This window comes from Chiloscyllium plagiosum, unplaced genomic scaffold (assembly GCF_037043375.1).
Source record: "Chiloscyllium plagiosum isolate Xiang-an unplaced genomic scaffold, Cpla_swu_hap1 HiC_scaffold_2, whole genome shotgun sequence".
NCBI classification, from domain to species: Eukaryota; Metazoa; Chordata; class Chondrichthyes; order Orectolobiformes; family Hemiscylliidae; genus Chiloscyllium; species Chiloscyllium plagiosum.
In genome coordinates, this window is record NW_028270140.1 from 28,991,359 (window position 1) to 29,003,857 (window position 12,499).

The 12,499-nt window shown below is 40.6% G+C and overlaps 1 protein-coding gene across 1 annotated transcript in view; it reads right to left on the reverse strand.

Annotated features, from left to right (window-relative positions):
• Positions 1-12,499, reverse strand: part of tek (TEK tyrosine kinase, endothelial) — a 126,280-nt gene that overhangs the window by 78,784 nt on the left and 34,997 nt on the right. Inside the window, exons 4-5 of the mRNA XM_043717289.2 lie at positions 12,262-12,414; positions 4,759-4,890 (exon numbers count right to left, since the gene is read on the reverse strand). Coding sequence (XP_043573224.2) covers positions 4,759-4,890; positions 12,262-12,414 — 285 coding nt within the window. The remainder of the gene's footprint in view (positions 1-4,758; positions 4,891-12,261; positions 12,415-12,499) is intronic.

Here is a 12,499-nt window from a genome sequence, read left to right on the forward strand (position 1 = left end):
CATCCAAGTCTTTTATGTAAGTTGTAAAAGTAGCAAATCCTACAGTAATCCCTGTGGCACACCACTTGCTACATCTTGCTAAATAGAAAATGACTCACTTATGCACAATCTCTGTATTCTGATAGCCAGTCAATCTTGTCTCCATGTAAATATTTTAACACCAAAACACATGTTTTAGTTTTTGCAATAACCTTTGGTCTGGCACTAAATCAAATGTTTTCTGGAAATCTAAGTACAGTACTTCCACTGGTTCACGTTTTTCCACAGAACATGCCACTTCCCTAAAGGACTGTTATAAGTTGATTGAGCATAATTTTCTTTTCACAAAACTACATTGATATCACTTATTACTTTCAGTTTTATTTTTAAGTGTCCCACTCTAGTTTCTAATATCGTGACAGATGTTAAGCTAACTGGCTTGTATTTTTCTGATTTGTAAATTCTTCCATAAAAGAGTTGCATTTACTATTTTTCTATCTAATTCACTGCATTTAGCGAATTTAGAAAATTAATACTAATGCATCAACCAATTCACTTTTACCATTCTATGATGAGGTTAATCAAGACACAGGATTTGTTAGCTGACAACTCTAACTAGTTGCACAGTACTGCTTCCCTGGTGATTGCAATTTTCTTGAGTTTTTCCCTCCTTTCCACTTTCTGATTTATAGCTATTTCTGGAACTTTACTTTTACCTTGTATAGTGAAGGGTAAAGCAAAATAACTATTCAATTCGTTTGCAGTCTCTTTTAGTTAAGTTAATGGTAGGGCTCTGGGGTGTGTTGTAGAAATTAGAGAGACCTGGTGATTCAGGGACATACTTCATAGAACATTGTGTCACAAGTAGACAGAGTAGTAAAGAAGGTATTTGGCACACTTGTCTTCATTGCTCAGATTTTTCAGTACAGGAGTTTGGGCGTCATGTTACAGTTATACAGAACGTTGGTGAGGCTGCTTTTGGAGTATTGTGTACAGATCTGGTTGCCCTGCCACAGGAAGAGTATTATTAAATTGGAGAGGGTGCAGGAAAGATTTCTAAGGATGTTACTGGCACTACAGGGTGTGAGTTATGAGGGAAGGCTGGAGAAGCTCAGACTTTTTTCACTGTAGCATAGGAAGTTGAGGGGTGACCTTATAAAGGTTTATAAAATCAAGAGGGGCATGGGTAAGGTGAATAGCAAAGGTCTTCACCCAGGGTTGGGGAATTTTAAACTAGAGGGCATAGGTTTAAGGTGAAAGGAAAAAGAATTAAAAGGGACTCGAGGGGCAATGTTTTCACACACAGGGTGGTTTGTGTGTGGAATGAACTGCCAGAAATGATAGATGCAGGTATAGATACAACATTTAAAAGACACTTGGACAGGTATATGCATAGGAAAGCTTTACAAGGATATGGGCCAAACACAGGCAAATGGGATTAGTTTAGTTTGGGAAACTTGGTCGTTATAGAGGCATTGGTCTGATTGGTCTGTTTCCATACTTATCAAGTGTGCTCATCATTCAGTGAGATCATGGCTGATCTGATAACCCTCAACTCCACTTTCCTGCCCTCTACCTATAACCTTTTATTCCCTTACTGATTGAAAATCAATAGATTTTCAATCATTAATTCTCTAGTCTCACCGTCCATTGAACCAACATTCACTTTTTACCTCTTTTACTTTATTTTCTAACCTTTTAGCCTTTTAAAAATGCTTACTATCTGTTTTCATATTTCTAGCTAGCTGTCTTCCATACTCTACTTTTTCCCTCCTAATTAATTTTTTATTCATTCATTACTGTTTTATATATTCTATCAAGCTTCTGATTTGACATCATTTTTCATTTAATAATATGCTTTTTCTTTACACTTGAAATTTTCTTTAAGTTATTTTAGTTAACCTCTGAAAGTGGTTTTTCTTTCTTGTTGGAATGTATCTGTTCTGTAATATTCCTTTAAATGTCTCCAACAGCATCTCTATTTACCGATTGTTATGACCCTTTTGGAAAGTACACTGATTCCCCAGCCCCAAAACCCTGCAGTTGTCACACATGTTAATGATTTAATCACAACATACAAAGTCTTCAATTTACACATCTGTTGGAATCAAGCTAACAGAAGACCAGTTCTTCTACTTAACAAGAATTATTATTTATTACAGATAAGTAAATTCTAATCACAAGTAAACAGCTATGAACTACTAACAAATGGCTTTCCCAGTTTAAAATTGAATCCTTTTTAAAAACACCTACACATATATGAACAGTTATAGGCACACAAAAAAATGATTTATGGGGAGAGGGAAAAATACTGAGTAAAACAACATTCGTCCACAGGATTAATTGAGATGTTCCTTTTTCATAGAGTCATAGGGTCATGCAGCATGGAAACAGACCCATCGGTCTAACTCTTGCTTGCCAAGACTTTCTGTTCATCAATTTCCGTTCTCCAGATTCTTTCCCATCTATGCAGAAGGCACAGGGCAATTGGTGTACAAACTGCAAAGTTTCTTAGTTACTGGTTAAAGGTAACAGCTTACAGTTACTAGTGGGAGAAAATAACTGGGTTTCCTCAGAAAGAGAGACACATCGACACAACTTGCTTTCCCAACAATCCAAAGACTGCTCACAGTTTCATACACACCACAAATTGTTGAGTTGCCAGGAACCAATCAGAGTTATCATCAGACTGATAACCTTTGACATCCAAGACTGGTTTGTGCATTTGTGACCAATCAGATACTTATCACTGCACAACTCCCCCATCAACATCCCATCTAATTTCAGCTGTCTACAAACATAATCCTCCACTGCTTGAACTAAGTACCAGTGTAAATGCCATATGCAAAGGATTTCACTGACTTGCTTTTTTTTAAAAATGTGCAGCAATTCCTTCCACAGTCCTTGGTTTCAAAACTGTTTTTTTTCCCCAATGTAGTCCACAATCAAAAATGTAGAAAATAAAATGATACAGTCTTTACACTATCCCTTAATCTAATTTTCCAGATTCTTTTAGCTTGCTTTGTGTTCTTGCCCTGATAACTACACTTATTTCCATTTAACATACCAATCTTAGACTCATATTTCTCCTCCTCAAACTGAATGTAAATTTCAATATTGTGCCCGTTGCTCCTTAGGTGCTCCAGAATGTATTGTCCTATGAAACTATTCTTAAAATATTCTATGTGCTCTTTACTTAGGCTATCATTGTTCATTTGATTTTTCCAATCACCACATAGATTAAAATCTCCAATAATTATTTCCATACCTTTCTGACAAGTTCACATTGTTTATTCCTTCCATACTCCATCCTGTGTGGTTACCATGAGAGGGTTGCACACCATTTGCATAAGTGGCTTCTTATCATTTACCATTTCAAAACGTTTCCTCGTCTGGATTTCTTGAACTCTGATTATTGCTGTCTATTGTGCGAATAGCATTATTCATGAACAGATCAAGCATTTCTTTTTTCTTGATTTCCTCTCCTTAAATGTCATGTACCCTTCAAAATTCTGGTCTCAATCTAGGTCATCCTGTCTCTGAAATGGCTATCAGATTGTACTTATTTATTTCTGTTTGTGCTATCAGTTTTTCTTTTTTTGCATGCTACTTGCATTCAGATACACAGTCTTTGGCTTTGTCCTTTTATTAGTTTTATAACTTCTAACTTACCTATTAACCTGCTCATTGATGTGTATTCTTTATCCTAACCTGTCACAGTCCATTTATCATTTCTCAATCATTACTTTCTGTAATGTCTTGCTTCGGATTTGCTACATCTTCCTAAACTTTTTCCCTTGTCCCCACTAGTTAGATTAAAAACCTCTCTATTTCCCTAGTTTTCCACTCACTAGAACATTCATTGCAGTATGGTTCAGGTGCAGACTGTCTTAGTGTACTGCTACCACTTTCCTTAGCACTGGGGCCAGTGTCCTCTGAACTGAAACACACTTTAACATACCAGTCTTTAAGACAAGCATTAATTGCTGTAACCTTTTTGTTTTACACTAATTTTAACTCTGCTTAGTAATAATCCAGAGATTATGACCCTTGGGTTTCTATTTCTTAATTTGGCATCAAGCTCCTCATGCTGACTATGCAGAACCTTTTGCCTTGTTCTGCCTATATCATTTGTCCCTATATTGATCATGATGATCGGATCTTTTCCCACTGTAAATTTGTCTCCACCCTGTACCCTGTACAAAGATCCCAAACCCTAGTCTTGGGCAACCGACGTAGATGTCTGCATCCTTGCTCTTTGCTGCAGAGTCAATCTCTCTCACTGTGCTGTATCTTCTAGCACTACCTTTGTCTTTGTTCCCCTGACCTGCATGACTTTCTAAAACACAGTGCCAGGATCAGTTGGCCCATCCAGCCTGCAGCCCTCACTCTCATCCAAATAAAAACAAAAAACAAAAACCTCAACCTGACGGCCAATTGCAAAGGATGAAGCTGGTGTACTCTTGCCCTCTGGGTCCCTTTACCTGCCTCACTTACAGTCACACCATCCTTTCCCTAACCAATGACCAAATCAGAAGATCCTATCCTAAGGTGATTGTTTTGTGGAATAGAGGTTACTTTCCCCTTCTCTGATGATTGTCATTCAACCCCCACATTATAAAATCTGAGCTCCAGTTGCTCAAGCTACGAACAGGTTATAGCTCAAACAGTTTATTACTTTAATTCTTGCAACCAGAAACCATTTATTAAATCCCTAGTTTAAGATCACTGCCAGATATGTAGGAATTAGGTGCTTTATTCAACTTATGAAATTCATACCTGTTTTGCATCGCTCCCCCATGAAGCCTGGTGGACAGATGCATTCTCCTGTCTCATCATTGCAAATCCCTCCATTCAGGCAGACTGGACAGTGCTTGAAGCAGTCAGCTCCCCACATGTGAGCTTCACATTCTGTAACACCAATATTTCAGCAATAATATATTAAAGCTATTCAATACTTCAATTAAACACAACAAAAGATTGATTTAAAGAATGTTTGCTCAACAAAAGATTGATTTAAAGAACATTTGCTCAACAAAGATTTGTATTTATTTAGCCGTTTAATGTCTCAAGGTACTTAATTATCAAATAAATTAAGATCTTAACACAGGTGGGAGTGGACTTGGTTGTTAGTGGTTAGCACTACTCTCTCACAGCACCAGGGATCCATATGCGATTCCAGCCTCAGGCTGTCTGTGTGGAGCTTGTACATTCTCCCCATATCTGTGTGGATTTCCTTCAGGTGATTTGGTTTCCTCCCACAGTCCAAAGATGTGCAGCTCAGGTGGATTGGCCATACTAAATTGCTCACAGTGTCAAAGGATGTGTAGGCAAGACTAGGTTAGCCATGGGAAATGCAGGGTTATTGGGATAAGGTAGGGAGGTGAATCTGGATGGGACGTTCTTTGGCGGGTCAGTGTAGACTCGATGGGCCAAATGGCCTGCTTCCACATTGTAGGGATTCTGTGGTTCTAGCTGACCAAAAACTTAATTACAGAGGCAGGTTTTAAAGTGTGCCTTAAAGAAACAAGTTGTGAGAGAAAATTCTGGAGTGTGGTGCCAAGGCAGCTGAAAACATTATCACCAATTGTGCGGTAATAGCAATCATGAGGGTAAGCTGTAAGGAGGATGCATAGATGTTTAGTGTGATTTGGTCAAGTTAAGTGGGCAAATGCATGGCAGATGAAAGTATAATGTGGATAAATGTGAGGTCATGCATTTTGTTATAAGAAACAGAGATCTGAACGGTGACCAATTGGGAGAGGTGCAATGAGACCCGGGTGCTCTTGTACACCTGTCTCTGGAAGTAAGTATGTAAGGATAGCAGGTAGTGAATAAGGCAAATAGTATGCTGGCCTTTATAGTGAGAAATTTGAGTACAGGAGCAGGGATGTCTTGCTGCAGTCGAAGAGGTTCTTGTTGAGACCAATCCTAGAGTACTGTGTGCAGCTTTGGTCCCCTTATCTGAGACAGGATGTCCTGGTTATGGACAGAGTGCAGCAAAGATGATTGAGAGACCGATTGGTTTTGATTACATGCACTAGAGTTTAGACGATTGGTGGGGGAGTTGTGATGGATCTCAGAGACATCTATAAAATTCAACAGGATCAGACAAGGTAAACGTATAAAGGATGTTCCCAATAACCAGGAAGTCCAGAACCATGGAACACAGTTTAGGGATACAAAGTAGGCCATTTAGGACTGAGATAAGGAAGACTTTCTTTACCCAGAGAGAGTAGTGAGCATATGGAATTCTCTGCCACAGAAAGTGGCTGAGGCCAAAACAGTAAACCTTTTCAAGGAGGCAGATATATTTCTTAGGGTTAAAAGGATCAAAGGATTTGGGAAGAAAGCAAGGACAGAGTACTGAGTTAAATGATCAGCCATGATTGTATTGAAGGGCAGAGCAGGCTCTAAGGGCTGAATTGCCCACTCCTGCTCTTACTTTGTTTCCATTGGGTAAGCTGAAGAGGTCAGAGTTGGAGTAGTGTAGATTTCTTGAAGTTTATCAGGCTGGAGGAAGTTGGACAGATAGGAGAGGCAAATCAATATCTTACAAACCATGTCCTAAAATGATTTATTCACATAATCAATAGTTTTGACAGTTATAATGTAAAGGCAAAAAGATTGGATATTAAATAACATAGATCAGAAGTTGATTTCAACAGAGTCTTACTGCTGTTATTTGTGGTATAATTTAAACAAACATTTCTGATTTTTATTCATTTGAAAATGCATTCTCTGTGTCTGAGTCACCTCTCCTGAGTGATAGATATATGTCAAGGACTTAATTGATGCCACACTCATCAAACTGGGCAAACTACATTTACTGAGAAATATCCTAAGAACTATAAACAAGAGTAGGCCACTTAGCCCATTGAACCTTCTCAAACATTTAATAAATCATGGCTCATCTGATTGAGGTCTGAACTACAATTTTCTACCTATTCTCCATAACCAGTGACTCTCAGGGTGACACAGCAAGGTTTTATTGGGAAAACTGGAGCTGAGGAAATGATCAATGAACAGGATTGAGAGTCACTAATGTTGCAGGGTTAAATCATATCTCCAATGGGTTCCCAAGCGAATAGTAATAAAGATCTGAGTACAAACATCAGGTTGAACTTTGTCAGTGCAACATAACCAACCTTATCAAAGAATCATAGAATCCCTACAGTGTAGAATCTGACCATTCAGGCATCGAGTCCACATTGACCATCTGAAGAGTGGCCCACCCAGACCCTACCCTACCCTATCCCTGTAACATTACATATCCCATGGCTAATCCACCTGGCCTGCACATCTTTGGACTGTGGGAGGAAGCTGAGCAGCTGGAGGAAACAGACACAGGGAGAATGTGCAAACTCCACACAGACAGTCACCTGAGATAGGTATCAACCACAAATGAGGCAGCAGTGCTAACAACTGAGCCACAATACCATTTCCAAAGCACCACAACACAGGCAATATATTGGTGAGTTAAAAGCACTGTGCCAACCCTTGCAACAAAAAAAAAATCAAGCCATCAGGGAGGCAGCCAGAATACCCCAGGCTGTCTCCTGTTGTAATGGAGGGCCCACCTCCCACTGGTAAACACTTTGCTGTGGCAGGAAAAGACCTTTAACTGGAAACTTTGGTGACTCAATTACTCTCTGGGCAGGAATAGATGCCCTGCATCTTCACCACTGCTAACAAAATGCCATTGTATTCCATTCAACCCCTCTTTCACCATTTCACAGCCATGCTTCCTGCTTCCCACTGTTACCCAGAAGACTGGCAAAATCTAGCCTATAGTAAATGAACATCTCACCTGCTAGCCATGGAAACCATAAAATCACTACAGTGTGGAAACAGGCCCTTGGGCCCAACAAGTCCACACCGACCCTCTGAAGAGTAACCCACCCAGATCTATTCCCTTATATTTACCCCTGACTAATGCACCTAACCTACACATTCCTGAATGCTATGGGCAATTTAGCATGGCCAATTCACCTAACCTGTACATCTTTGGACTGTGGAGGAAACAGAGCACCCAGAGGAAACGCATGCAGATACAGGGAGAATGTGCAAACTCCATACAGATAGTTGCCCGAGGCTGGAATCAAACCCAGCTCCCTGATGCTGTGAGGCAGCAGTGCTAACCATTAAGCCACCATGCCACCTCGGTGCTAACATCAAGGTGTTGCACAGAGCACCAAGTTATCACAAAACAGCAGGGAAAGAAATGTCTTGTAAATAGCCATTGGGATACCAGTGTGAAATCTGAAAATGGTATCATAGGTGTAATGGAATGAGAGTGCCTTTTGGAGTCGGTACTCACACTGTACATCAGTCAGAAGCTGGATGGTAGGGAAGCGGTGGCTAATTACACACTTCTCCACAACATTTATTTCCATTAACCTTATTAATGGTACATTGCTGCTTCTATTCAGGAAAGCCTCAGTCTGTGACCTGGATTTTCTCTCAATTATCAGACCATTTCATCACACAGTTCTCGACTTTTTTCAATCCAAATGCACTCACTGCTTTTTGTCAGTTTTGAAATTAGACAGGGGGAAAATTGAGGGAAACCCTGCTCTGAGTTCTGACATTTCTGCCACTAATACAGTAATCGTAAATCAGCCCAGTCAAAACCACATGTCAGTCCTTTGTTCACAATAAAACTCTAACCATGCACGTGCAGGTTCATGATTCATAACCAGTTTAGACAAAAATACAAAATATTAGAATTAGGTCAGAGGTGAGTTTTTTGTTGTGACTGATCTATGTAAGTGCAAGAAAAGGAATAAATCATGTCATATTCCAAAGGCCCAGAAGACAATCATTCAGCCCCTCAAACTTGTTACAACACTTAATTAGATTCTGAATCTTGACTGATCTGTGTCCCAATACCATTTACCTGTCTTGATTCCCTAAACCTTAGGAGACAAAAATCTATCAAATACAGTGAGCCGTGTGCCAGTGAGATTAAGAATAGGAGGAAAGGGTGGGTCAATGAGTGGCTGAGGAGATGGTGCAGGGGGCAGGGATTCACTTTTTTGGATCATTGTGATCTCTCCTCAGGCAGAATTGACCTGTATGGGAGAGTTGGGTTGCACCTGAACTGGACTGCTCAATATCCTGGCAGGGAGATTTGCTACTGTTACTTGAGAGGATTTAAACTATTATGGAGTGAGGGTGGGAAGCAGTAGTGTGAAAAGAAGATGGCTCAGAAGTTAAAGGGAGCAAGTTAAATAGACGAGACAGGTAAGAACATGGCAGAGAGCGAGATAAAACTAAAGAACTAAACTGCATTTATTTGGTAAGGCAGATGCACTCAGGTCATGGATGGGAACATGGGCATGGAATATCATAGTTATGACAGAAACATGGCTGAGGGAGAGACAGGACTGGAAGGTTAACATTCCAGGGCATAGATACTATAGGAAGGATATAAAGGGAGGCAAGAGAGGAGGGGAATGGCATTTTTGATTAGAGAAAACATCACTGCTCTGCCTGATGCTGTGAGGTAGCAGTGATAACCCCACAACCCCACAAACATTGCCCTGTTTGTATACCTCTCAGGGCACCCCAATACAGGTGATATATTGGTGAATTAAAAGCACTGTGCCAACCCCTGCAAAAATATAAAAAAAGGCATCAGGGAGGCAGCCAGAGTACACCAGGCAGTCTCCTGTTATAATGGAGGGCCCACTGGCAAACACTTTGCACTGGCTGGAAAAGACCTTTAACTTCAGTGACTCAGTTGCTGTCTGGGCAGGAATAAACCTGATCAAGTATATCCAGGTCATTGTGAGAAGCTGAGGAAGAAACTACATCATCATCTACAGACATAGGTGAGATACCTGAAGACTAGAGTGTGGCTAATGTTGTGCCTTTATTAAAAAAAAATTGCAAGGAAAAGCCAGGGAACTATAGACTGGTGAGTCTGACACCAATGATGAGTAAATTGTTGCAAGTGATTCTGAGAGACAGAATTTACATGCATTTGGATTTGCAAGGATTGATTGAGGATATTCAACATGGCTTTGTGTACAAGAAATCATGTCTCCCAAACTTGACTGAGTTTTAGAATACGTGACCAAAAAGATATATGAGGGCAGAGCGGTAGACATTGTTTACATGGAATTTAGCAAGGCCTTCAACAAGTTTCTGCATGGTAGACATGGTTAGTAAAGTTAGATCAAAATGGAATCCAGGGAGAGGTAGCCAATCGGATACAAAAGTGGTTTGACGGTAAGAGCCAGTGGGTGATGGTACAGGGTTGTTTTCAGACTGGACGCCTGTGACAAGTTCTTTTCCGCAGGGATCGGTGCTGGGTCCACTACTGTTTGTCATTTATATAAATGATCTAAGAGGAGAAAGTGAGGTCTGCAGATGCTGGAGATCAGAGCTGAAAATGTGTTGCTGGAAAAGCGCAGCAGGTCAGGCAGCATCCAGGGAACAGGAGAATCGACGTTTCGGGCATAAGCCCTTCTTCAGGAATGAGGAAAGTTTGTCCAGCAGGCTAAGATAAAAGGTAGGGAGGAGGGACTTGGGGGAGGGGCGTCGGAAATGTGATAGGTGGAAAGAGGTCAAGGTGAGGGTGATAGGTCAGACTGGGGTGGGGGCGGAGAGGTCAGGAAGAAGATTGCAGGTTAGGAAGGCGGTGCTGAATTCGATGGATTATACTGAGACAAGGTGGGGGGAGGGGAAATGAGGAAACTGGTGAAATTCCCCTCCCCCCACTTTGTCTCAGTCTAATCCATCGAATTCAGCACCGCCTTCCTAACCTGCAATCTTCTCCCCGACCTCTCCGCCCCCACCCCAGTCTGACCTATCACCCTCACCTTGACCTCTTTCCACCTATCACATTTCTGACGCCCCTCCCCCAAGTCCCTCCTCCCTACCTTTTATCTTAGCCTGCTGGACAAACTTTCCTCATTCCTGAAGAAGGGCTTATGCCCGAAACGTCGATTCTCCTGTTCCCTGGATGCTGCCTGACCTGCTGCGCTTTTCCAGCAACACATTTTCAGCATATAAATGATCTAGATGAGAATGTAGGAAGCATGATTAGTAAGTTTGTGGATGACACCTAAATTGGTGGAGTAGTGGACAGTGAAGAAGGTTATCTAAGAGTACAACAGGATCTTGGTTAGTTGGGCTAATGGGCTGAGGAGTGGCGGATGGAGTTTAAATTAGGTAAATATGAGGTATTGCATTTTGGCAAAACAAACCAGGGCAGGATTTAAACAGTTTATGGTAGGATCCTGGGGAGTGTCGTCTAACAGTTAGGGGTTTAGATACATAGTTCCTTAAAAATAGTATCACAGATAGACAGGGCGGTGAAGAAAGCATTTGGAAAGCTTGACTTAATTGGCTAGAGTATTGAATATAGGAGTTGGGATGTTTTGTTGTGGCTGTACAGGACATTGGTGAGGCCACTTTGTATTGTGTATAATTCTGGTAGTCTTGTTATAGAATTGATATTATTAAAATAGAAAAGGTCAGAAAAGATTTACAGGATGTTACCATGACTGGAGGGTTTCAATTATAGGGAGAGGCTGGATAGGCTGGGACTATTTTCCTTGGAGAATAGAAGGTTAAGGGGTGACCTTATAGAGGTTCATAAAATCATGAGTGACAAAGATGAGGAGAATAGCAAAGGTATTTTCCCTGAGATAAGGAGATTCAAAATAGAGCGCATAGGTTTAAATGAGAGGGAGAAGATTTAAAAGGATCCTGAGGGACATCTTTTTCACACAGTGGGTGGCACATATATGAAATGAACTGCTAGGCAAAGTCATATGTGCAGGTACAGTTATGACATTTAAAACATATTTGCACGGGTACTTAAATCAGAAAAGTTTAGAGGATATGGGCTAAATGCAAGCAGATGGGACTAATTTAGTTTGGGAAACTTGGTTGGCATAGATGAGTTGGATCGAAGGGTCTGTTTTCATGCTGTATGACTGTGAGTACTCCTGCCCTGAACAGATTACTTTGAAGGAGAGAGTTCTAGGTTGCCTTTTGTATAAGGACTGAGGAGTCTAAATAGTTTCAAGGTTCTGCTCTCTTGTTCTGGACTTTCATCAGCAAAGGAAATGGTTTCTCTCTATCTATGTTATCAACTACTTTAATCTCCTTAAACACCTCAGTGAGATTCCTCCCAGGCTTCTGTACTTGAGGAAATAAAAGCCTATTCTTGTAATTTACCTGTTTTTAGCTCTGGAATTAATATAAAACTAAACAAGCAAAAGCCTAAAACGAGTAACATTGTCCGTCATTATCTGCAAATCTTACTTCTTACTATCAGCTGGGTGAATGCTGCAGTTAAAACATTTCCTCCAATCAAAAATGCAGAGTACACGCCTGCATCTTTCACAGTGACTGATCTCAAAGCGCATTCAACTGTATGAGTGACATCATCTCGTGGCACGGACGAGAAAAACATATCTGGAACAATAAAAAGAAAAATTATAAACTGCAGAATAAACTTTGTGCAGAAGCCAGCATTGTGTTTACAAATGGCAGTGCAATC